This window comes from Mya arenaria, chromosome 2, assembly GCF_026914265.1.
Source record: "Mya arenaria isolate MELC-2E11 chromosome 2, ASM2691426v1".
NCBI classification, from domain to species: domain Eukaryota; kingdom Metazoa; phylum Mollusca; class Bivalvia; order Myida; family Myidae; genus Mya; species Mya arenaria.
The window spans coordinates 45683749-45708802 of NC_069123.1; the positions used below are offsets into that span (position 1 = coordinate 45683749).

At 37.9% G+C, this 25054-nt stretch overlaps 2 protein-coding genes across 2 annotated transcripts; both read left to right on the forward strand.

Annotated features, from left to right (window-relative positions):
* The first annotated feature begins 972 nt into the window (after positions 1 to 972).
* On the forward strand, positions 973 to 15376 carry LOC128211262 (aconitate hydratase, mitochondrial-like). The gene is made up of 19 exons (XM_052915846.1): positions 973 to 1036; positions 4236 to 4298; positions 5300 to 5446; positions 5748 to 5819; positions 6401 to 6520; positions 6940 to 7032; positions 7188 to 7346; positions 7486 to 7636; positions 7911 to 8015; positions 8186 to 8277; positions 8456 to 8561; positions 8773 to 8930; positions 9127 to 9385; positions 11120 to 11325; positions 13318 to 13415; positions 13629 to 13722; positions 14062 to 14194; positions 14392 to 14513; positions 14776 to 15376. Exons 1-19 carry the CDS (start codon positions 1007 to 1009, stop codon positions 14908 to 14910), a joined length of 2343 nt encoding a protein of 780 aa, XP_052771806.1. The 5' UTR covers positions 973 to 1006; the 3' UTR covers positions 14911 to 15376.
* A 5164-nt stretch (positions 15377 to 20540) lies between these two features.
* LOC128215202 (uncharacterized protein K02A2.6-like) lies at positions 20541 to 23553 on the forward strand. The gene is made up of 2 exons (XM_052921913.1): positions 20541 to 22146; positions 22598 to 23553. Exons 1-2 carry the CDS (start codon positions 20541 to 20543, stop codon positions 23551 to 23553), a joined length of 2562 nt encoding a protein of 853 aa, XP_052777873.1.
* Positions 23554 to 25054: the final 1501 nt, after the last annotated feature.

Genomic DNA, 25054 nt, shown 5'->3' on the forward strand with positions numbered 1-25054 from the left:
TGTCTCAGGTGGACGAGTGGTTAACAACTTAGCCTGCTAATCCTGGCTCCATAAAGATAGTTCGATTCCCCAAACCGGCACGATATCGTTGATGTCTTTGAAAGGTTTATCTGAGATCAGTAAATGCTATATTTTTTTAATTCAATTGATCTGCCAAACATCATTAACAGTGAAAACAAATGTCAATTCCGTGTCATTATATGATTAAATAAAGCATTCAAAAAAGTTTGGTATGTTTATGATTAGTCGACCCCCCCCCCCATTCAGAAAGACCTGGAGCCGCCACTGTACACCGGTACTGTTTTGACAGCGTGAAAATTTGAACATTGACCTTTAAAAGAAAAAAATAACAAGTTATTGAAATCTTCATGATCTGTTCTCCATTCGTAACTAACTTTACACTTTGCCAAAGACACAAAATGTTATACCGTCTCGTTTTGTAAAAATAGAGTTCGAAATTTCCAGCCACCTAATTCAGTCATGCATGCAAGTAATAACATCCTCAAAAAAAGCTTATACTTATGTAAAGACATGTTCTCGAGATTGGGGGCGGTATATATATATATACTATCACTATAACTGTCCACCATATTGGGATATGTTACTGGGAAAATCCCGGCGTTGGCGTTACCGGTGCGGACATCTCTGACTCCACTATAAAAAGCGTTATTGTTTTGTACTACATAATTTTGGCAGATCGGCTGTACATTTCGTTGACGCGGTTCGTTTTGAATACTTTTTACTCATGACTGTGACTGTTACTTATGGTGACCAAATGATCAGATATAATTACAACACAGCTGTTTTACAACGTAGGTCCAAAATATGCATAATTATCCAATTAAGCAGCCTCGGCTCTCAATGTAAATTAAACCATTTCCTTTGTGCTGATAGGTGTTCACTAAAAGTTCATTAACAGGTACTGATATTTAAGCTCCAATTTCGAAGATCTTTCTAGTCTAGCCGATTTGACTGTTCATGTGACGTCACTAGTTTGGAGGTGACCATGGCTTACGTTTTTCGGCATTCTAAAAGGGTAAATAATAATAATCAAGTGTTTCCAGAATAAAAAAGAGTAAAAGGGTATTGTAAAAACGTGACAAGTTTATGTTCGACTAAGATTAATGTAAAATGGACGTGATTTTCTTTGCAAAACTGTGCAATTTTTCTGAGTGGGTGGGGTAAAATAATCAAGTGGAGTAGTAACCGGATATTTAATTATTCGGTCACGAATGTCAATATTGTTTGTAGTTGTTTGCAACTTCAGATCTTAATTTCTTTGACTGCCCACGGGTATTATGTTTTATATTGTGAAATTATTTTTGTGGTAGCATGATAAGGAAAGTCTAAGGATAGATAAAAAAATTATGACAGTATTAGGCTATAAAAAAAATAAGGTCTCTTTCAATCAACATGTCTTTATTATGAGGCGTCAAAAACTTGCAGTTTGTTGCACCTTTGTAAATGTAAACATGGCATAAAATGAATGTACTTTTGTTCTGATTATTGCTGAATTTGTCCCGAGTACTAATTCACTACTCGAGTATTCGGAAAAAATGTTTAATTTTCACCAAAATCATACAACATACAATGTCACAGTACTGGTGCATTGCCAACAAGACAATGTTCCGCCCCTCTTATCCCTGTTATGTAAACAATATCCCAAATGGGCAGAAAAAGGCCTGTGATACGCAGCATGCCTAGTCACGGAGTGGTCGCTAAACTGAAAACTGGAAACGCTTGCTTTTTCATTGAAAAATCAATAAGCGCCCCGTGGCAAACATCTGTGGGATCTAGACTAACGGTATGAAACGCTTGCTTTTCAATTGAAAATCAAACAGCTCCCCGCGGCAAACATCTGTGAGATCTAGATTTATTTAGGCCTTGGACTTTTGTAAACTAATATTGACTGTTAAAATCTGTCATTTATGTCACTGAATAAACACTGTAAACATTACCCATTTTAGCTTTAATACCAAGTCTGATTCCAATCTTCATGTTTTTGGAAATGAATATTAGTGTACCCAGATTTTTAAGCCTGTTCCCACTTTTTCCCAAACTAGTGGGTATATGTACCCACATTTTAAAAGTCAAGTGGGCATGCTGTGATACGTATGCTGTACAACAAACATATTTTTCGATGCAATATCCAATAATCCAGTTCCTTGTCACAGTTTTGACCTAAATATATATGCATGGGTACTAACTACTATGCAACATCAGACATAATCTTCCATAATTATTTTTTTAGAATTGCAAAAACAGTTTCCATGGAGTAAACATTTGAAATTTTGGGATGTAACTATTTTGTTGAGACCAAAACATTTATTTTATTAAACCCTCATCCACTTTTTATCGGCTGGTGGCAATACCAACTTTAACATTTCTTGGTCTTAATAAGTTCATAACAGAGAGTTTTCTCATTTACAAATCTGTTGCATTGCTACAGGGTAAATTTGTAATGGTAAGATAAAGACCAGTTTTTATACAACCACAGCCTCATTTTCAATGTCATGTTTTAGCCAAGGTCAAGGTGAATTAAAAAAAAACAAGAACACATTTAATCTATTCAGCGGAAAATAAATAGAATTGGGATAAATAATAGATACAAAATATATAGACATTTTGTGGAGTCCTAGAAAATATCAAATACATACATCTGTGAATATTATTGTTTTCAATGGTGACTCAAAGAGAGTTTTGGCTGAAAATTTAGCTGATGTCATTAACTAATGTAATATGTGTCAGCTTATCCTTATTTCGCTTGTTTGTTTCCATCCCTTGAAATATTGGTTCTATTCCCAAAGCAATTTTTCCGAATCACCAGAAAAAATCATTCACATTTGTTTCCCTAAATAAGGGGAATGTATGGATTTAATGGTGTTTTAACAATACTGACACAACTTCAATTGCCATTACTCTAATTAGTGGGGGGGTCATAGGAAAGTAAGTAACTTGGCATGGAAAACCTCAAACTGATGTGAAACGCCATAAGTTTTCTTTACTACATGTATTTCCAAAATAGCTGACAAAATCCCTGTTTTCAACAGCTTTGTTGCTTTATGTTCATTTTGTCAATAGGAAACCTCCTTGCCCTAGATCTAATCCTGTTTGTGTTCTGAAACTTTCCTCTCTTGGAAATTTGTATTTAAACAGTGTTAAAAGTGTATATATATATATATATATATATATCAGGGCTTCTAAAAACCGGCAATTTGCCGGTCTGGACCGATTTTGACCAAGCCAGACCGATTTCAGTTTCAAAAAGTGTAAAAAATTTGGTCCGAAATTTTCTATTTTTTTTTTGTAATTTCGGTCCAAAACGACTAAGCCAGTAAAATATATAGAAATTGTAATACATAAACATTCATGGGTCATTCACACATTCAAAACTACATCCAATTGGTCATAAAAGTGTCTTGGTTACCATGAGACCGATGCGACCAGCTGCTTTTTCCGCTACGCTGATCACTCTATAGCCTATCTGTTAATTAGCAGACGCTTGTAATCGGTCCAATCACGTGTTTTGGTATAAGCAGAAGACACAATTAAACAAACTATGTGTTAATTATCTGCTTGCAGCTTTCCTGATTAAGTGTTAAAATCGGTCCATATTTTCACATGGCAATATGCTATATGTCGTCGTCGATCATTACATGATATCCGTTTGTTGATTACAAAACGGTTAAATTTAAATTGTTATAAAGAACCATTGCTGGTTAAAAACGGCTTTAAAGATAAATGCATCTCATTGTAAATCCGTGAAAGCATTAAACTACCGAATTAATTACCGTAATAATATATAGGATATCAGCAGCGATACGCTTGATTAACCACATAGTCTGACAGCTGAATTCGCCGCTTGCGTCATGTATATTCTTGTTAGAAACGCCGCAGCACTCGATGAGAATCTCATTTGAATTAAACTTGTATCAATGACTATCCGAATCGGCTATGCTGGCTCTAGAGCCCTCTTACAAATTGACACATCGCAAAAAATATTGACATAAAAGACGTCACAAAAATGTATGATATTTCTATAAAATCAGACTATTGAACAGGTCTTCCTTTTTTGAGGGGGGGGGGGGTATTTTTTTTTGGGGGGGGGGTCGTCGCGGGGTCCGGACCGATTGAGGTTCCAAAGTTTTAGAAGCCCTGATATATATATATTTATAGTAGTTTAAAAAGGTATTAAAATATGTTTATTGACATTTTATTTTTATTTTTTATTTCAGGCTTTAAATAGCTTAACATGCCCTTCAAGATACATACACACGTCTCCTGCAGCAGCTCAAAAGGTAAACTACTGTTAAGTATTCTCCCGGGGTTAAAACCCACTCACTGTTGTGAATATTGTCAAAGGATTACTGTGAAATCATTAATGTTCGTGGGCAAGAAATTATGTGGTTTGCCGAAAAAAAATTGGATTTTCATTTTATTTTTTTTTAAATCGAAGATGCGATCGTCCTAGATCGTCTGCATAATATCCACGCGCTGGCCCGTGATTTCCGTCTTCTTCGTCACTCGGTTTATGACACTCGCTAATGTGGTACGACATGCCAGTTAGTGCATATACCCATGTCACTTATCGATTTAATTGGGAATAAAGGTAATAAAAGAAAATGTACCCTGATCATTAATACAGATAGGGGAAGCCATTGAATGCCAATTAAGAATTTTGTAAACTGTGAAAACACCGAAAAGGTGCGTATATTGTCACGTTCGGTGCTTAGTAATCTTCAATGTACTAGTAATTGATTAATTATTTCATTAAATAAAAAATCGAGTACAGACACTCATCACGCACATAATGTAAACTTGGAGATTTTCATTAACAGCACACGTTTAAACACGTGCTTATAACTGTCATTTGCTGCATAAAACACATTTAATTGATTTGGTTCATTATTTGTTAAAGGCAGTTATAATATATTAACAGAATAATGATCGTAAGTTATACAGTGAGACAGGTTTTAACACTGTATACTGCGACCTCTGTAAATAATATACTAGAGTATGTACGTAACAAGGCAATTGAAAAAGGGAATAAAGGCTTTATATTTCGTGGGATCTTGAATTCGTGGATCACCCAACCCACGAAAACCACGAACATAAATGCCCCACGAACATTAATGATTTCACAGTATCTCAATATCTACTTTGCAACAAGATTGGTTTTTCATATATGTTACTTATATAGTATATTCATGTTAAACAGTTGCATGTACTGTATAATTTTGAACATCATTTTTCACTACCTTTGAGTCCGGTTAAAACATAAGCCTGTTCGCTGTTGTAGGTTGCTATGAGCAGGTTGGAGCCAGACCAGCACATTGACTATGACAGGATTGCCCAGCGTGTAGACGTGGTCAAGAACCGACTCAGCAGACCTCTCACTCTCTCAGAGAAAATCCTTTACGGGCATATTGATGACCCGAAAAACCAGGTAAAGAAACTACAAGTTTTCTTTTAAGGATACATTTCCCTATGTTCAATTCAATAATTTCTGTATACATGTAAGCAGCAACTAATTTTAATCTGATGACATCAAAAAGTAGAGCTAGAATAGACTAATTGTAAGCAAGTGGAAGGTCACATATACAGTACATTACTCTTTCAAGCTCTTTGATCTTCTATGTATTCTGTAAATAATTTTTGTTTTTAGGATTGGTTTATGGTTATCCATCAGGAACTATAATTTCCATGAGTACATCCTGTTAAAGCATGAATTGTTATGTTTGTTTCAGGAGATTGTTCGAGGGGAGAGTTATCTGCGGCTTCGACCAGACCGGGTTGCCATGCAGGATGCAACAGCGCAGGTTACCTACAGTAGTATAATAAAACTGTTTGGGGTATTGTTTCAAAATGTATAAGTTTAATGTTACTCACTCTCATGAAAAAATCCATTTCTTCAGTGAATGGGCAACTAAAATTTAAGTTTGACTTTCCATGCAAAAAAATTGCAAACATTACCTTCACACATACAAATTATGAAGGAAATATTGAATTGATATTCTGTGTTTATAAGATAAGCCTATCAAATATTGTAAATCTTTTTGGTTTGATGGAAATGATACATTATAAGTGGGCAACTCCATTGAATACGGTTAAAGTAATTGTATCATCTAGATGGGCAACAAGATGTAGTTGTGAAGACTGTTGTACATTGTATGAGGATGAATAAAACAAAGAAACCTGCATATCGCAAAACAACATATAATTTAATTTTTTTTATTAAGATCTTCTGACAGTTACTTGATAATGATTTGAGATTGGGATTGAAGATGAATAAGCACAAACATTCCAGCATTTTTGGACTAGGCCAATTGTGCCCTAGACTATAGCTATGCACCAGAAATCATACACTTAGGCCAGATCCACAGTTCCTTCTGTCTTGTAGATGGCGCTGCTGCAGTTTATCTCCAGTGGACTGCCAAGGGTGGCAGTGCCATCCACTGTACACTGTGACCACTTGATCGAGGCACAGATTGGTGGAGAGAAGGATCTTGCCAGAGCAAAGGTTGGTGGACCTGGGTTATTGGGAATAATGGTGAAGTTTTGTGCTTCAGGGAATTCGTGATATCAAAACATATGTCATTTCTTTATAATTCCAAATTATATAATTGATAAAGGAATATAACCAATTTTTACATGGAAACATTAGATATTAAAAGAAGAGGTATTATCTTTAAGTAACATAATTTTAATACTTTTAAGGGCGGCTCACATGTATGTTCTTCATGTCAGATACCATTTACCATGCTTTTTTGTGACAAGCCCTTCACTTGAAAATTGCTTTCGGGTTTGCTCAAATTCTTGATCGTATATAGTAGGGCTTGTTGAAACTTTTGATACCAGGCACTAATGGAAAAATTCAAGCTTGCTCGTAAAAAGTCTCATTTTGGTGGCTGATATTTTAATAACAACTGTTTGTTTCAGGATTTAAACCGTGAAGTATATGACTTCCTGTCTTCTGTGAGTGCCAAATATGGTTTGGGATTCTGGCAGCCTGGAAGTGGTATAATCCACCAGGTAAGTTGCTGAAGGTCTGAAATATTTTATAATTTTAATGTTTATAGTGATTACTTTTTTTCCTCCTTCCTCCAGATTTGGTAATAAAAATATAATATAAAAGATGATCTGTTGATCTACAATTTTCGATATTTAGAAATAAAACTGTATTTCAGATTATCCTGGAGAATTATGCTTTCCCTGGAGCACTCATTATTGGTACTGACAGTCACACACCAAATGGTGGGGGGCTTGGTGGACTGTGTATTGGAGTAGGTGGGGCAGACGCCGTCGATGTCATGGCAGATATTCCATGGGAACTCAAGTGTCCAAAGGTATAATAGGGCTTTTAACTGGCTCCATATAAGTAAGTAAACTTGTCATATTAAAAAGGTTAACTTATTAACACTCAACATCTTTAAATATAAATTTGTTTGTTTTTCATGTTTTTGCACCATTGTGTTTGTTTGTCAGGTCATCGGGGTGAACTTGACAGGGAAGATGAGTGGCTGGACTTCACCCAAGGATGTGATCCTAAAGGTGGCGGGCATCCTGACAGTGAAGGGGGGAACGGGCGCAATTGTTGAATACTACGGGCCTGGCGTTGACTCTATCTCCTGTACAGGTCAGCAAACCTTCACCTAGAATATACTGGGACAATATCATGATAGCACTCATTTTGACCGTTGATGTACTGGAGCATTATAACAGCTTAAATGGTTGTTTTAATGCTACCTTAATTTGTAATAACTGATGGCCTTATTTAAACACTGATAAATGAATGTTTCATCATGATTTAATGAAATTTTCAAGACAGAAAAACAGCTGCACTATTTATAAATGTATTTTCCTTCATCTTACCCTCGACAGTCATGTCATGTCAATATTGTCTGTTTCAGGAATGGGTACAATCTGTAACATGGGAGCTGAAATTGGAGCAACAACATCTGTGTTCCCATATAACTATAGAATGCAGGACTACCTCAATGCTACAAACAGAAAAGGTGAATAAAAAAGGAAAATGTTCAAATTTGTAATTGAAAGAACATTGACCGCAGTCACAGGTTAAATTTGTTACATTTTATAGGGTGCCTGCAACCTTTTTCTTGTCTGTTTATTTATGATATTTATTTTGATTTAACTGTATGACTTAGGGTTATATTTTATCCCCCAGATATTGCCGACTGTGCCAACCAGTATAAGAACCTTCTGTCAGCGGACAAGGGGGCAAAGTATGACCAGGTCATCAACATCAACCTAGACACAGTAAGTACACAAGTGCCCTCATGTACTGTGTACAGAGAGGCAGACTTGCCTTACATAATCCTTTCCGCTCTATTTCTTGTTTAAAGTTTATTGTACAAAAAGGCCTCTGGTTCAGAAATGCATGCATTCCAAACAACAAAGTATTTATTTCATATATTCAAATCTTCCATGATTTCAGCTTGAGCCCAGTGTTAATGGTCCATTCACACCAGATCTATACCACCCTATCTCCAGCCTGCGACAGACAGCTATAGACAATGATTGGCCACTTGACATCAAAGTTGGTAAGTACTGCAGAAATACTTCTGTAGAATATACTGACTTTCCCCTGTTAAAGAAGACAAATGGATTTCAAATCATAAAATGCGAGTTTGTGTGATATTAAAATAAGCAAAACTGTGCACAAAAAAAGATTGGGATATATTGAAAAGCATTGTTGTAGTAATTTTTGCATATTCTGCACAAAGTACTTACTTGCACTACTTGTGACTGTAGGTCTGATCGGGAGCTGCACAAACAGTAGTTACGAGGACATGGGTCGGTCGGCCAGTATCGCCAAGCAGGCTCTGGCAAAGGGAGTGAAGTCCAAGGCTGCTTTTACCATTACACCTGGCTCTGAGCAGATCCGCGCAACCATCGAGAGGGACGGACAGGTGAGGCAATACACGTAGTGGGAATGGTGAAAAAGATGCTTCCTTTGGGAAAAAATTAGAGTTTATAAAAATAAACGAAATGATGTGCTACTAGACTAAATTGTTACATAATGCATGTATATGTCACATCATGAGATTTCATTATGAGTAAATGGTGGTGTAATTTGAATTTACATGTAACATTTTGTGATCCTAGGCAGCAGCACTTCGAGAAATTGGAGGTGTAGTGTTAGCCAATGCTTGCGGTCCATGCATCGGCCAGTGGGACAGGAAGGATGTTAAGAAGGGAGAGAAAAACACAATTGTCACCTCATACAATCGCAACTTTACCGGGCGTAATGATGCCAACCCGGCCACCCACGCCTTTGTTACCTCTCCCGAGCTCGTCACTGCCATGGCCATTGCTGGAGACCTAGGCTTTAACCCAGAGGTTGATGAATTAACTGCTGCCGATGGTGAGATCATTAATTGTCTTGGCAGTCATATTTTCAAAATAATTATCAATGGGTGGTTTAAAAAACTAGACTGGTAAATGGAATTATTTTGAACTTTTTCAATTGTGAAACAAGTTATCGCAACTTACATTAATCACTCTCATTGGCACAATGTTGCACGAGAGAGTTATATTGTTTGGTGTGGGAAACCGAAGTATCCAGAGAAAACCTACTTGTCCGACTTGGTGACCACAAACCAAACTTACCAAACTGCCCCTAGAGTGTAATGGTAAAGGCATAACAATATATGAAATGTTATTATTTTGTGAATCATACAGTATTTTAGTATTATTACAAAAATGCTTTATTAACAGTTTCATGTCTGTATTTTTAATTCATTTTCTTTCTTTTTTGACAAAATAATACTTTTTTTAGACAATGAAAACAAACAGATATAAGAAAAACTTTTGTTTTTTTAAGATTTTAATATTATGCTTTAATGAAATTGTTTAAAAGACAATCATTTTGAATATTGGGTGTTATATTTGCAGTCCTACTCTGTTACACTTGGAACAATGCTTTATGCTTTTTGAATGATAAGCTCTACTGGCCAAAGGCCAGAAGAGCTTATGCGATGGTAATGTGTACGTAGTATGTGCATCCGTGCGGTCGTGCGTTCGTGCGTCTGTAAACAATTGGTTGTGAACACGATACAGTCTTCACTTGTACAGTATCTAGATATCCATTAGAGCTCGGTTCCTTTCGAAAATCAGCCAGATCCGCCCATAAATGCCTAGATTATGGGCCATGAAAGTTTTTAAAGAAAGGCTTTCTATTTTTGGCCAGGTCTGCATGAGCGAATTCTATTTTTAGCCAAGTTTACATGTACATGTAAATTCAAGTTAAGGGAGACAATTTGCAAGTCTAGGATTTTGAGAGACAATTTGCTTTTTGCTTCTGCAGTTGATTTTGTGAATTAATCTGCCTTGTTCTTGTTGAAAGCCCAAAGGCCATTTTTTAGCTTTAAGTTCTGTAGTTTGCGCATTCATCTTAACAAAATTGGTTGTGAATGTTTAAGTTATGCACCTGGTGTCATTACTGGCCACACCCAGGGTTCACAGGTTTGGTAAACATAAATCTGGAAAGGTTTGAAAATCGTTAAGTGTGTTCGTGCATCCATCTCAGCACAATTGATTGTGAATGTTTGTTCAAATTGATCAATGTTGTCCTAGGATGCCCTTGACTTTGACCTTTTGACCAACTTTTTTTAACTTTTAAAACTACAGAAATTTTTACTATGAGTACAGTTTTGAAAGCATTTTTTTTTGTCAGATGACTTTTACTCGGCACATATTAAAATAGTTCATGCAACTAATCTGCTTACAATACTTTCTGGGCTCAGATGTTGAACGTGCTACGTTTTCAGGTAACCCAAACACAAAACATAAAGTATATGTCTGTTGCCTTTTACCCATACATACATGCTGTAGATTGATATGACCACAAAAGCCATGCCAGTAGAGCAAAGGCCCTTTTGGGCCTCTTGTTTTTAGAAAAAACACAGCGCATAACATCAATCTAATTCCAAGTGAAGTTTCATCACTTAGAAGCCAGAATGGTTAAAGATTGGGGCTTTGAAAGTGTAATAATTGCGAAAAGTACTGATTTTTCTTTTCTAAATACATTATATATATGATATTGTTTGTGTAGTATTTGAACTTGTTGCTCTACTGTTCGTTTTCTGTCCCCTAAAAGGTTCCAAGTTCAAGCTTGAGAGCCCATTTGGTGATGAGCTGCCTGCATCAGGGTTTGATCCTGGCCAGAACACGTTCCAGGCTCCACCAGCAGACGGTAGTGGTGTTTCAGTAAAGGTGGATCCGTCCAGCAACCGTCTCCAGCTTCTCGAGCCCTTCCAGAAGTATGATGGCAAAGACCTCAAGGACATGCCTATCCTCATCAAGGTGAGGAAACCATTCTTACGATGGCCGTATTATGGGAACACCCATGGCGGGCGGGCGGTTGGGCGGCTCCACAATGTTGTCCGCTCTCTAACTTGAACATTTCTCATCCAATTTCCACCAAACTTCATGAAAGTGTTTGTTGGTGAAATATCTAGGTCAAGTTCGATAACCAGCCAAATCGCTCTAGGCACTCCAGAGTTATGGCCCCCTGAATTTGTCAAAATTGGGCGGGCGGGCGGGCGGCTCCACAATGTTGTCCGCTCTCTAACTTGAACATTTCTCATCCAATTTCCACCAAACTTCATGAAAGTGTTTGTTGGTGAAATATCTAGGTCAAGTTCGATAACCAGCCAAATCGCTTTAGGCACTCCAGAGTTATGGCCCCCTGAATTTGTCAAAATTGGCCATTTTAGCTTTGTCCGCTCTCTAACTTGATCATTTCTCATCCAATTTCCACCAAACGTCATGAAAGTGTTTGTTGGTGAAATATCTCGGTCAAGTTCAATAACCAGCCAAATCGCTTTAGGCACTCCAGAGTTATGGCCCCCTGAATTTGTCAAAATTGTCCATTTTAGCTTTGTCCGCTCTCTAACTTGAACATTTCTCATCCAATTTCCACCAAACGTCATGAAAGTGTTTGTTGGTGAAATATCTAGGTCAAGTTTGATAACCAGCCTAATCGCTTTAGGCACTCCAGAGTTATGGCCCCCTGAATTTATCAAAATTGGCCATTTTAGCTTTGTCTACTCTCAAACTTGAACAGTTTTTATCCGAATTTCACCAAACTTGCTACTATAAATGTTTGTTGGTATATATTCTTGGCAAAGTTCTATAACCAGCCAGGCTCTTCAGGAAATTGCTATAGATAACTGAAGAATGTGCCATAGTTCCCTGAAATACAGAAGTACTTGGTAAATACAATTTTGCATGAAACCCTCAGTAAATATCAAGGGCTTGGTCCCCAAAGGTTCTAAGTGCCTATGAAAATTATAGACATTTTAGCACCTTTTGACTCGAAACCCTCGAATTAAAATAAAAAAATTCTACTGTTAATGCCATATTGTGCCAAATCATTTGCTTCTTGAAAAGCTTGCTTCTCAAAGGGGCAATGTGACAGTAAGTTGTCTTAGAATCCAAGAAATTATTGATGGGCGTATTTTGTGAGTGTCACTCTTGTTATATGTTTATAGATATATCTCCTGGTCAAGGTAGGGACATCTCTCTGGCCAAACTTGAGTCACAGTGTTAAATCTCTTAATGATAAAATAAATAATGTCAATTGAATAAATATTGTGTGGAAATAATTTTTTGTCTGGATTTAGGTGTAAAGTTGATTTTAATAGGGAATTCATGCACAAGCTTAAATAAAAAAGCAAAAATTATTTATTGTCCTAACTAATGAATCCTGAAGTATAAAGACATTTGGTCTTTCCATTTTTAATAATGTTTATTTTTTTACCTCAACCAAACTTCACAGGAATGTTCCTCATCCAGATTCCTTCAATAAAACTGGTTCCATGCAAAACTCTGATTGTCGTGGAAACCAAAAGGAAAAACTTTGAAAATCTTCTTCAAAATGCTGGCCCGATTTCAACATAATTTCACAGAAATTTTCCTTAGGTGACCCTGTATCAAATTTCTTCAACCCATGTTGATTAGTTATAAGACATGGTCATCAGGGGGCGGGGCTTCTTTTCAATTTATGTCTATTTGAAATCTGCATGCCCACTTTTAAAATAATTTCACAGAACTGTTCCTAAGATGGCCCTCTTTCAAATTTCTTCACCCCTTGTCCTAAAAAAACATGGCTGCCAACAATAGTAGTAAGGATATATATAGATTGAAGGAATGACAATTCCAATATGGACTGTATGGTGGAATCAACCTGTACATACCGTTCTATACGCAGTAGTTTGATATTTCTTCTAATTTTGAAGTATGATGTGTTATTATCTGTGATGTTAAGCTATGTTGTTGTTTATTTTTTTACAGGCCAAGGGTAAATGTACAACTGACCACATCAGTGCAGCAGGCCAGTGGCTGAAATATCGTGGTCATCTGGACAACATCGCCAACAATCTTCTCATTGGGTTAGTGATTTTCTTTCATTTATTATTGAGGTGTTGTTTGTTTGCAAGAATTGTTTCTTTACATATTTATAAAACCCAAAAAAACACACAGATTTCAAACAAATACAATGCACTGGTAATTTCTGACAAGCACCTATCACAGGTTATCATTTGCCTGCAATAGTAATCTTAAAATGAATTATTTCATAAGCTGGACTTCTTTTTTTCATTCAGTGCCGTGAATGCAGAGAATGGTGAGATTAACAATGTAAGAAACCAGCTCACCAATGAATTTGGCACAGTACCGGAGACAGGTAGATACTACAAGGTGAGTTGTGAATGCTAAACAATTTGTAAAATAAAAACAATACCACACAAAAGCAGTGTTCTAAAGATGACAGGTGGCGGCCAAAATGGATGTATTAAATGGCATTTGGGTTGATTTAAATATTTTGGAAAATAAGTGAATATTCAGTAGAATAAGTAGAAGTAGAGGCTGGTCGGTTACATTACTATTTGAAAGTGTTAAACTAAAACTTATTGAGAACTTTGTAAAGAATAGACATAACCTTCTAATGTTCTGCTGTGCTGATAGTCTGTTTTTTATGTTAGTTCATTAATATTGATGGAGAAAATATAATCAGAATTTTTTTTATGAAATTTTCAGTCTAAGAACACACCATGGGTTGTGATTGGTGACGAGAACTACGGCGAGGGGAGTAGTCGGGAGCATGCCGCCCTGGAGCCACGACACCTGGGGGGACGCGCCATCATTGTGAAGAGTTTTGCTAGAATTCATGGTACGTAGCACCCCGTCCCTGGGATGTGTGCAGAATTGATAGCAAGTTTAACAGGATGCTTTGGCTAAGGAATTACTATTTTCTTAGAGAATTTATGACTTTATTGATAAACCTGACCAGCTTTATCCAATATAGCCGATTAGTAATTTCACTGTAATAGAAAGATAATGGAAAATATGTTGTTGTTTCCTCCACAGAAACGAACCTGAAGAAACAGGGAATGTTGCCTCTTACATTTGCTAACCCAGCTGACTATGACAAGATCCAGCCCTCTGACAGAATATCCCTACTGGGATTAAATGATCTTGCTCCAGGAAAAGTATGATAGTTTGAAATATTTGTTGAAGCACTCATCAAAGAAATTTTCCTATATGGTATTTTTTATACCATTTTTTTATCTGTTGAAGTAATTAAGAATAAGTGAAACTAGATTTGTAATTTTGAGTGGGATAATATTTAAAATATTGTTTACAGTTCATTATTCATGTTGTAGCTCTTCTTCTGGCATTTTTGTTTAAGACCAACAAATGGGTGTATGTTTTTGTGCGCAAACATTGCTAACTATTCCTCCATTTCTGCAGCCTCTGACGTGTGAGATCAAGCACGCTGATGGCAAGAAGGAGACAATACAGCTGAACCACACCTTCAACGAGGGCCAGATAACGTGGTTCCGTGCTGGCAGTGCACTCAACAGAATGGCCGAACTCCGCAAATGAACCAGCAACTAGACATAGAACATATCAATTGTAGCTAAATACTTTAAACAGAAGTAGTGTTACTATACAGATATGCGGGGGTGTTTTAAAACCTTTGGATTATTTATGTTCACTTAAATATGTGATACCAAAAGCTAATGCCAGTTATATGTGACAAATCAAATGTTTGTACACTAAGAAATATAGTGTGTGTTTTTATAATGGCATTTTTTGTGTGCTATAATATATTTCGAAATTTTTAACCAGGTTTTATCTGTAAAAAAACTTAGTGTAATTCCAGGAAGTACTACTAGTCGGCCACAATGGAGGGTAGTTGTAAAGAGACACTCCTTTGATGTGTTTGTTGTGTACAATTCCCTGCTGTGCTATGAGAGTGAATGCATCTGTGGATTTTCAAACATAACATTTTCGTTTAAATGTTTGTTGAATTTCTTTCTAAATTACTGTGAATAAATGTTAAATTTTTTGTATAGTTTGTCACTGATTTTTGGCGATCCCGATTTTGGTGGGCTTAGTTGCCTCACAGGCAGTCAGTTGAGTGTATGTGAGTCTGTCCATCCGCCCATCCCTCCGACGATGAACTGGCCGGTCTGTGACATGGGTCTGTATGTCAATGGTCAATTTCACCCTGAAGGGTCATTTTGGCTTGTAAAGTGTTGAGTGATTCAAAAACACTGCCTTTTAAACCATGAGAAGTTGCTGGCGGTGGCCCATATTGGTGGGACATAAGGTCAGAGTCACCTACAGGGACATTGGTATATTTCCATCAAGGTTCCAGGATTTACCATCCCAGTCAAACTATCAATAAAACCACGGTTTCATCTCTTCCATTCATCAACAGACTCAACATCGTCGGTGTTTCCCTGACAATGACCCCGTTTGTTGCACATTCAGTTGTCGCTGAAATATTTGTTTCTAACAATTGTGTTCCAAGAAAACATGTTGATATATTCTTATGAAAAATAATAAGTTATTGAAAACGCATAAAACTGGTGTTTAGGAATGCTTAATGCGTCAATTTATTACTGATTGGTAAGGAAAAATAATATTAAGGCCTATATAAATTAATTGCTTCATTTTCATCCAAATTCCTCTTAAATAATGGCAGGGGTGACATTTTATTATTCTTAGAGGACTGTTTCACCATTGAATGTGTTCGCGCTCTTATTGCACAAGAGACCATATTGATGTCTTTTACTTGTGAATGTTACACATCGACACCGAAGGTATGAATAAACACAGACCCTAGTCCAACATTATTATTCAAGACAATAATATTTAAGGAGCGACGGAAAAAAGTTGAGTCAGGCGGAGATGAAAATCTAGCATTTAATTTATAGTCGCACATAATATGTACAATTAACTGGTTGAAAATATCGATATCAAGCATACACTCATGGTCGTGCACATCTAATAATAGCCGACAGCTCATTCAGTATTAAGTTTCTCAAGTGCTGGGAGACGAGTGACGAGAAAACATGGATTATTCGGAGAGTATGGCGCTCCTCTCTTTCAAGGGCAACATTGGTAATTCTGTGGACCCAATAACGTTCACCTCCATACTTCTGAGAAACGGATATGTCCGTCCTGGACTGTATAGGGATGTTGAAAGGAAGTTCGCGAGTGGAAATGCTAGACATGAGATCGTTGGTTTCGTTATCGATGAATTACTTCAGTCCTGTTCGTTTGACGGTGTAATATTCTCACTATACAAATGTGGCTATATCGAAATTGCATGCCAGTTATTCGTCAACGCTAAGTTTGGTAATTACAGAAGACCTCAAGGAATACCAAACGCGGAAGTTAAAAACAGGAAATCGTTACAGACATTTTTCAGTAATTTAAAACGCTTAGTCCATGACTCTCAGTTTGAAAATCCTCGTCGCGCTCTAAGACAACTTGCAGTGCGTTTCCAGGCCGACTTCCGTTCTGCGCAGACTGAGCAAGACCGCCAGCGGCTGGCGGACAAATGTCTGGTGGTGTTAAGCGTAGAGGTAGATGCCTTCTATGATTCGCTCGGCTGTGTTAGCGAAATAAACCAAGAGCAAATGTTGGATGAAATGGGGGAGCTTGTACCTCACTGCAGTGTTCCGCTACTGGCCGATACAATGTGCTTCACGCGACGGGCAAACCTGAACGCCTTCCGCGCGGACTTCCAGCAAGCTGAAGACATGATGGTGCAGTCACGCTGCAGCGCCCGTACTATAGGCAGGTGCCTGGAACTGGTCAATATGTTGTATATAGAGGTTTATGTTAAACTTTGGGAACTCGAGAGAATTCCGACTAGGCATAACTTGGACTCTGTGATACTATGGGGTAAAATAGGTCTCGAGTGTTTGACGAGCGAGCCTGAATCGACACAGATCATGTGGCGACGAATGTTCATTCTCCGAATGGCGTTTGCGCTTCTCGGACTTGGAAATAGAGCAAACGTTATTTCTGGATTCGAAGTGGGAGTTGCTGATATTGATGAGGCCCGCAAACTCCTGGCCGTCTTCGACAGTTGCTGGTGCGGTATTGACGTGCGAAGAGAAATGTTCTATTGTGTCGCCCGCGCCAGATTAAATGAGCAGCTGAATAAATTTGAAGAAGCCTGTGGTTTCATCCAGAGAGCAAAAACTCTAGCAGAAGAGGGTCGGTTCTATGAAAAGATTCGTTTCATCGATGACCTGGGAAACGTCATCAAACTGAAGATTCAGCGTCCTGACACGGCCATAAGCCAGGACACATGTACAGTGTCTTTTCAGCAGGCTGTGCATATGAACAGGACTGATGTGGTCGACAATGCTGACAATGCACAGCATAATATCGGAAATGTTCAGTCAATCTCTAATGCATGTCCGGATAGTTTGCACCAAGAATTAATTTCACCAAACGATGATGAAACTCTAAGCGACCAGCAGAATATCAAACCAGAACCAGTCAGTTTAAACAGTGTGGTGCTGTTCGAGGACAGGGAGTCAGCGGAAGGAGCGTCAGTCGACAGCCTCAATGATTCACCGCGTCGTATCATAGGTCACTGGTCTTACATGCCCAGGGGTACAGACCAAGACCATTTCGATGATGAGTTGTTGTTCGCTGATTAATATTTTGTCATCAAAATTAAACTAGTAAGTTGAGGCTAGTGGTTAATGGTACTAATACATTTAAATAAAGAGTAAATTTGTTGTATTTGTTTATCACTAAAAACGGGACCATGTCCCTGACTTTTTCCGAGAAAAAATATATTTAAAATATTAGCGTAATGTTGCAACAATCAACGCCACCATTAAATAACGAATTGTTGCAGCTAGACTGTTCGTTTTATTATTTAAAGTGTAACGGTCCGAATGTTGTGTTGGTCACTGAGGCATATATAAAGTAATCAATCTTGTCCGCCGACAAAGCATTTCTTTTCTTTTCTTCTTTCGTTATCACATGAAAGGATGAGGTATTACAGAGTATGATGTTACACATCGATCTTACTCAGAAACATTCAAATGCAAGTCACCACAGCAGAATAACGCCAAACGAAACCAAATTAATTTGCGCCCGGAAAAGTCAAGAAAGAAACCAGTATCGGAAAAAAATATCAAAATTACAAAGGACCTATCAATTCTTCTTAATTAAAGCTTGTACACAACCGTAGAACCAGTAGAAGTCCAGGACATGCTATATGCTAAGCAAGGTGATGGTGTTGTTTTAATAACGCTTCTAGTCCAGGTACATTGTATGAAAAATGGTTTTTGACCCACGCCTTATTCATTTAATCAAATATATTCTAATTGATAAAATAAATTATATATACGGAAATAGAGCATTCACTGGAATAGGGGTTATATATATATATATATATATATATATATATATATATATATATATATATATATATATATATATATATTATATATATATATGTCTTAATAGTCCAGTATGGGTGATAATTATCCCGCACATGCATATTGAAATTTAAAAAAAACGGGCGCGGGCCGGTGGAAAAAACAACAACAAAAAACCCATATATATGTTCATGAACATTTAAGAGAACAATCAGAAAAATAAGTCATCTAAAAATATAAATAAAAAATGTCAACGCATCCTTTGGTCTTGAATAAGATTTAGAATTTAGGTAGTGAGGCAACTCGGGATTCGACAACAAAGAGGTCGGTTCATATAATTATATATGTATGCAGACTGGACAAAACGTCCTGTTCTCAGAACACTTTCGTGCCAAAGAACTGTCCGTGAGACTTTCTCATCCTATTAAAAATCCCAAACTTACAATAGTTAAAGATTTTTATACACGCGTGCTATACATCTCTAAATTACAACAAGTTAAGACCAAAAAATTAAAACCATATCCAATAGTCAGAGCTGTGGGACCACTCTAGATGTCAATCGTCGTAGGGCCTGTAATGTTGTGAGCATAGAAGCCTCGCCTCTATATGCAAATTAGTAACCGCCCTGCTAAGGCACCAAGGTGGAACCCCTAGAAGTATCAGAGAGGGAGTATGATTCAGACTATTGATGTACTCACATGTTATACACTTGTAGAATAAATGTAGTAAATATTTAAGTGTCTTTATTACATACCTACATTAAAACACAACAATGGCGACGAGGATAAAAGTGTAAAACACATGAAAAGCGGATTTACTGTGTAAAAAAACTGTGCTGTGTAATTAATTAGTAGGACTGATTATTTACCAAAAAATGGCTCAAGGATTACCAGTATTCCCATCATTCAATGTCACTAAAACAGCAGTGGACAGTCGCTGGAAAAAGTGGTTAGGTCGACTAGAAATCATGCTAGTTGGTATGGATGTCAAAGACGCTAAACACAAAAGAGCGTTACTTTTGCTCTATTTTGCTGGTGAAGATGTTTATGACATTTTTACAACACTTCCAAACGTCGAGGAAACGTTTGACGCTGCCAAGCAAGCACTAACCCAGTATTTTGCACCCAAGAAAAGTATTGAGTTCGAAGTGTACAAGTTTCGACAGGCAAAGCAAGAACCTCACGAAAACTTGGACAGTTTCCACACACGACTCAGAAAGCTTGGAGAACACTTCGAGTTTGCAAATACAGACAAGGAAATTAAGTCACAAATCATACAAGGCTGTACGTCAACAAGACTAAGGCGCAAAGCGCTCAGATCAGAAATGTCTTTAGACGAAATAATCAAAGAAGCGCGATCTCTAGAACTATCCGACAAAAACGCAAGCGAGATAGAACAATCAGCCAACCCAACAACAGTTACAACACCTGTGCAATCAGGCAAAAGCGAGAACCAAACCATCGTCAACAACGACAGTCTACCAACACTTACCGTCAGTCACAACAGAAAACACGAAGCTGCAGAAACTGTGGTAAGGAGTATCCGCACATGAATGGCCAATGTCCCGCTGCCGGCAAAATATGTAATTTTTGCAAGAAAATGAATCATTTTGAGATTGTTTGTCGTTCAAAGCACAAACAGTCAAAGCCAGTGCATACATTGGGTACCGATAATTGTTCAGACAGTGAAATTTCGGACAATGATAAAAGCAGTAACGAATTTGCATTTGGACTTGCAATAAATTCAAACAAGCCAGACATATCCTGCAAGCGACCTACAATCCATGTCAAAGTCGAAGGTCATGCCCTAAAAATGCTCGTAGACACAGGGTCATCGATAAATGTCATTGATGAAAAAGCATACAACGCCATGAAACCGAAGCCAAAATTAAACAAAACGGATACGAAAGTATACGCATATGGTTCAATTGAAGCTGTCAAAATTATGGGCCAGTTTCAAGCAATGATAGAAACCAAAGACAAGTTTACGACAGCCATGATATACGTAACGAAAGGAAACAGTGGCAATCTGTTATCATACTCTACATCAGTGTCACTGCAAGTCGTTCCAGAAATATATTCAATGACAAGCAAAAGTGAAATATGCGATAAATTCCCGAAGGTATTCACAGGAATTGGGAAATTGAAAGACACACAAATTGAGTTATTTGTAGACAATACAGTTCAACCCGTTGTGCAACCACATAGAAGAATACCATTTCACCTTCGAAAACAGGTGGAAATTGAACTCAAAAGGCTCGAAGACATGGATATAATCGAAAAGGTAGATGGACCAACAGACTGGGTATCACCGATTGTCGTAGCACCGAAACCGAAGAGCAAAAACAATGAAATACGGATCTGTGTAGACATGCGCCTTCCTAACGAAGCCATTAAAAGGACTCGACACATTATACCGACAATAGACGATCTTATTGTGGACTTAAATGGTTCAAAAATATTCTCAAAATTGGATTTAAATCAGGGATACCATCAACTTGAAATCTCAAAGAAATCACGCAACATAACCACATTCACTACACATGTTGGTCTAAGACGATACAAAAGACTAAACTTTGGATTAACATGTGCATCAGAAGTTTTCCAAAATGCAATACGGACCTCACTTGAAGGTGTACAAAACATCAGCGATGACATAATCGTGCATGGCAATTCGCAGGAGCAACACGACAGTAGACTGGCAGCCGCACTACGACGTCTACAGGAAAAAGGCCTCACACTGAACAAACAGAAATGTGAATTCAACAAGAAAACGCTTGAATTCTTCGGCTATATTTTCAGTGAAAACGGATTTTCTGCTGACAAGAAAAAGTGTGAAATAATCAAAAACACACCTGCTCCACAAAACGCATCAGAAGTACGAAGCTTCCTCGCAATGACAAACTATGTCTCCAGATTCATACCAAACTACTCCACAACGACAGAACCATTGCGAATGCTCGTGAAGAAAGATGTCAAATTCGTTTGGGAAGAAAGACAGCAAAATGCTTTTGATAAACTCAAATCGGATCTAAGCAGTGAAACTGTAGTGACATATTTCGATCCAAAATTGACAACACAAATTGTTGCAGATGCAAGCCCCGTTGGCATAGCAGCAATCATGCTGCAAGGAGGGAAAGTAGTTAGCTATGCAAGCAAATCATTAACAGATACCGAGAAAAGGTACTCTCAGACCGAGAAAGAAAACTTAGCTATCGTATGGGCAATTGAACACTGGCATATATACCTCTTTGGACACAAATTCACCGTCATAACAGACGCAAAAGCGCTTGAACACATATACAAAAACCCGAAGTCCAAGCCGCCAGCCAGACTGGAACGGTGGCGAATGAAAATGCAAGCCTATGATTTTGATGTCATATACAAGCCAGGTGAATCAAACATGTCAGACTACCTAAGTAGGCACCCTGATGTCACAAGACGCAAGCAAGCAACGCAGGAAAAATCGCAGAAGAATACCTGTCATTCATTACATACCATGATGTTCCAAAAGCGATGACGTTGCATGACATAATCAATGAGACAAGCAGTGACAACGACCTTCAACAGGTGATGCAAAACGTCAGACAATCCTCGTGGAAATCAAATTACAAAACAAATACGGTACTAGATACACTTGCACGTGTGAAAATGAACTGACAGTTGTGACGTTCAAAAACGGCGAAGTTCTCTTGCATGGAAATAGAATCGTGTTACCTAAACAGTTGCAACAGAAGGCTATTTCAATAGCACACGAAGGACACCCAGGAATAGTTAGGACAAAACAACTATTGCGCGAAAAGGTTGTACTTTCCAAAAATGGACAAATGGTTGAGGACTTGTGTAACAGTTGTATTCCCTGTCTCGCAGCAACTGATAAAAACTCCAGGGAACCACTTCAAATGACTGAAATGCCAAAACAGGCATGGGATTCAGTGAGCATGGATTTCTGTGGACCATTTCCTGATGGAAAATATCTTCTTGTTCTGATTGATGACTTTTCAAGATTCCCAATTGTTGAAATAATAACATCTCTTAATGCAAAATCAGTTATTGAGAAGCTTGACAAAATATTCTCAGAATATGGAATACCTGAAGTACTGAGAACTGACAATGAACCGCCGATGAATAGTGCAGACTTTCAAAACTTTTCAAAAGCATTTGGTTTCAAACACAGAAAAATAACCCCTATCTGGCCTCAAGCAAACGGAGAATGCGAGCGTTTCATGAAAACAATAGGAAAAGTAATTCGTGCAGCAAAAACTCAAAAGGCAGATTGGCGCACAGACATGTATGCATTCGTACGCAACTATAGAGCTACAAAACATGCGACTACAAAATACAGTCCAGCAGAACTATTATTTGGAAGACAGATTAGAATAAAATTACCATTTGCACCATCGAAACCTTCAAAGGAAAATGTGCAAGTCAAAGCTCGTGAAAATGACGCATATCAAAAAGCTAAAATGAAATCGTACGCGGACGCAAAACGGCATGCAAAGCCGGCAACATTTAACGTTGGCGACTCTGTACTTGTCAAACAACACAAAACAAACAAGTTCTCCACACCTTTCGACAGTCAGCCATATAAAATTACAAAGATAAACGGTTCGATGATAACAGCGAAAAGAGGAGACAAGTCAATCACCCGCAATTCGTCCTTTTTCAAGCTGATAAGGCTACAAGACTCCGACAGCGAGGACGACTTCGACGACTTCTACCGTCCTGGCACTGTACGTACGGACGAACAAGAGCCTTCACAACCGAGACGTTCATTGCGAAATCGAAACCCCCCAGAACGTTTCCAAGACTTTGTGCAAAAGTGATTTATTGTGAAAAGGGCATAATAATCCCTTTATGGATTTAGATTAATTTACCAATATGTTTGCGCATTCTTTGTATGTTTAAGAAATGGAATATTTGTTTACTTTGTTATCATTTTAATTCAGGTCATTTCGAGGCTAGTGCAAATTTCTTTATATGTAACAGTGTAATTCTAGTGACCAGTCTAAATTAATTGAACAGACTCAACTTTCTATCGAAAACTGAGTTACCTGGAATTCTTTGGAATTTACAATCCTCCCAGAGACATGCTATTAATCTCAGAAAACGACCAGTGTAATGACAAACAGATAATTTGTTTTCAAAAACTTTGTGGTGAATCAAGCAATTAGTGCTCGCCGCTGCCATAAATCTGACACCGTTGGACATTAGCTCTATCTGACACTGGCCATAATGCCACAATTCGTAAACTGCCAGAACATTAACTACTCTCCTAATGAATTGACTATCATGTGGTTAAACAAATTTAATGATTGAAATTGTTTTAATATTAAACTAATCTTTGGCAGATGCTGAAAGTTTAAATCTGAGAAAAGATGGGATGTAATGTTGTGAGCATAGAAGCTCCGCCTCTATATGCAAATTAGTAACCGCCCTGCTAAGGCACCAAGGTGGAACCCGTAGAAGTATCAGAGAGGGAGTATGATTCAGACTATTGATGTACTCACATGTTATACACTTGTAGAATAAATGTAGTAAATATTTAAGTGTCTTTATTACATACCTACATTAAAACACAACAGGGCCCGCGGCATTTGGGGTTCAAAATTACTAATTTGGCGATTATCCCACAAAACGGTGGGAATAAAACTCCCCCTTTTTGCATCAGAAATATGTTTCAGACACACTAGGGGATTTGACGGGGTCAAGCCATAATGCAGCCACTATAGTTTGTTTGTTTTGTTTATTTGAGTTTATCAAGGTCTGCCCGCGCCCATTGGCTGCATCATGGCTTGACCCCGCCGTGACGCCATCGCGACTTAAATTGTGTTTAAATGCACATAAGTGACATGAGGTAGAAGTGACAGCAAGCATTGGCAATGTTGATGCTACAAGTCGATTGTCGAGACCTACAGAAGTTTCCGAACCGCCAATTCCAACGGAAATCGTGTTAGCCATTGAACAATTGGATGAAACGCCTGTAACATCACAACAGGTCAGGCTATGGACGCAACGAGATCCGGTTATGTCAAAAGTTGCTGCAAAAGGGATGGCCGGAGAAATGTCCAAATAAGGAATTAAGACCTTATTTTGCTGTTAGAAAAAGATTTGAGCATGCAGGATGGATGCATTATTCGAGGAAATCGGGTAATTATACCTCCACGTGGACGTGAAACGATGTTGAACACGTTCGACATGTTGCACGAAGGACATCCAGGCGCAAACAGGATGAAATCCTTAGCCAGAATGTATGTATTGTGGCCTTTAATGGACACTGAAATTGAAAATCATGTGAAACACTGTCAACTATGTCAGACAAGCAGA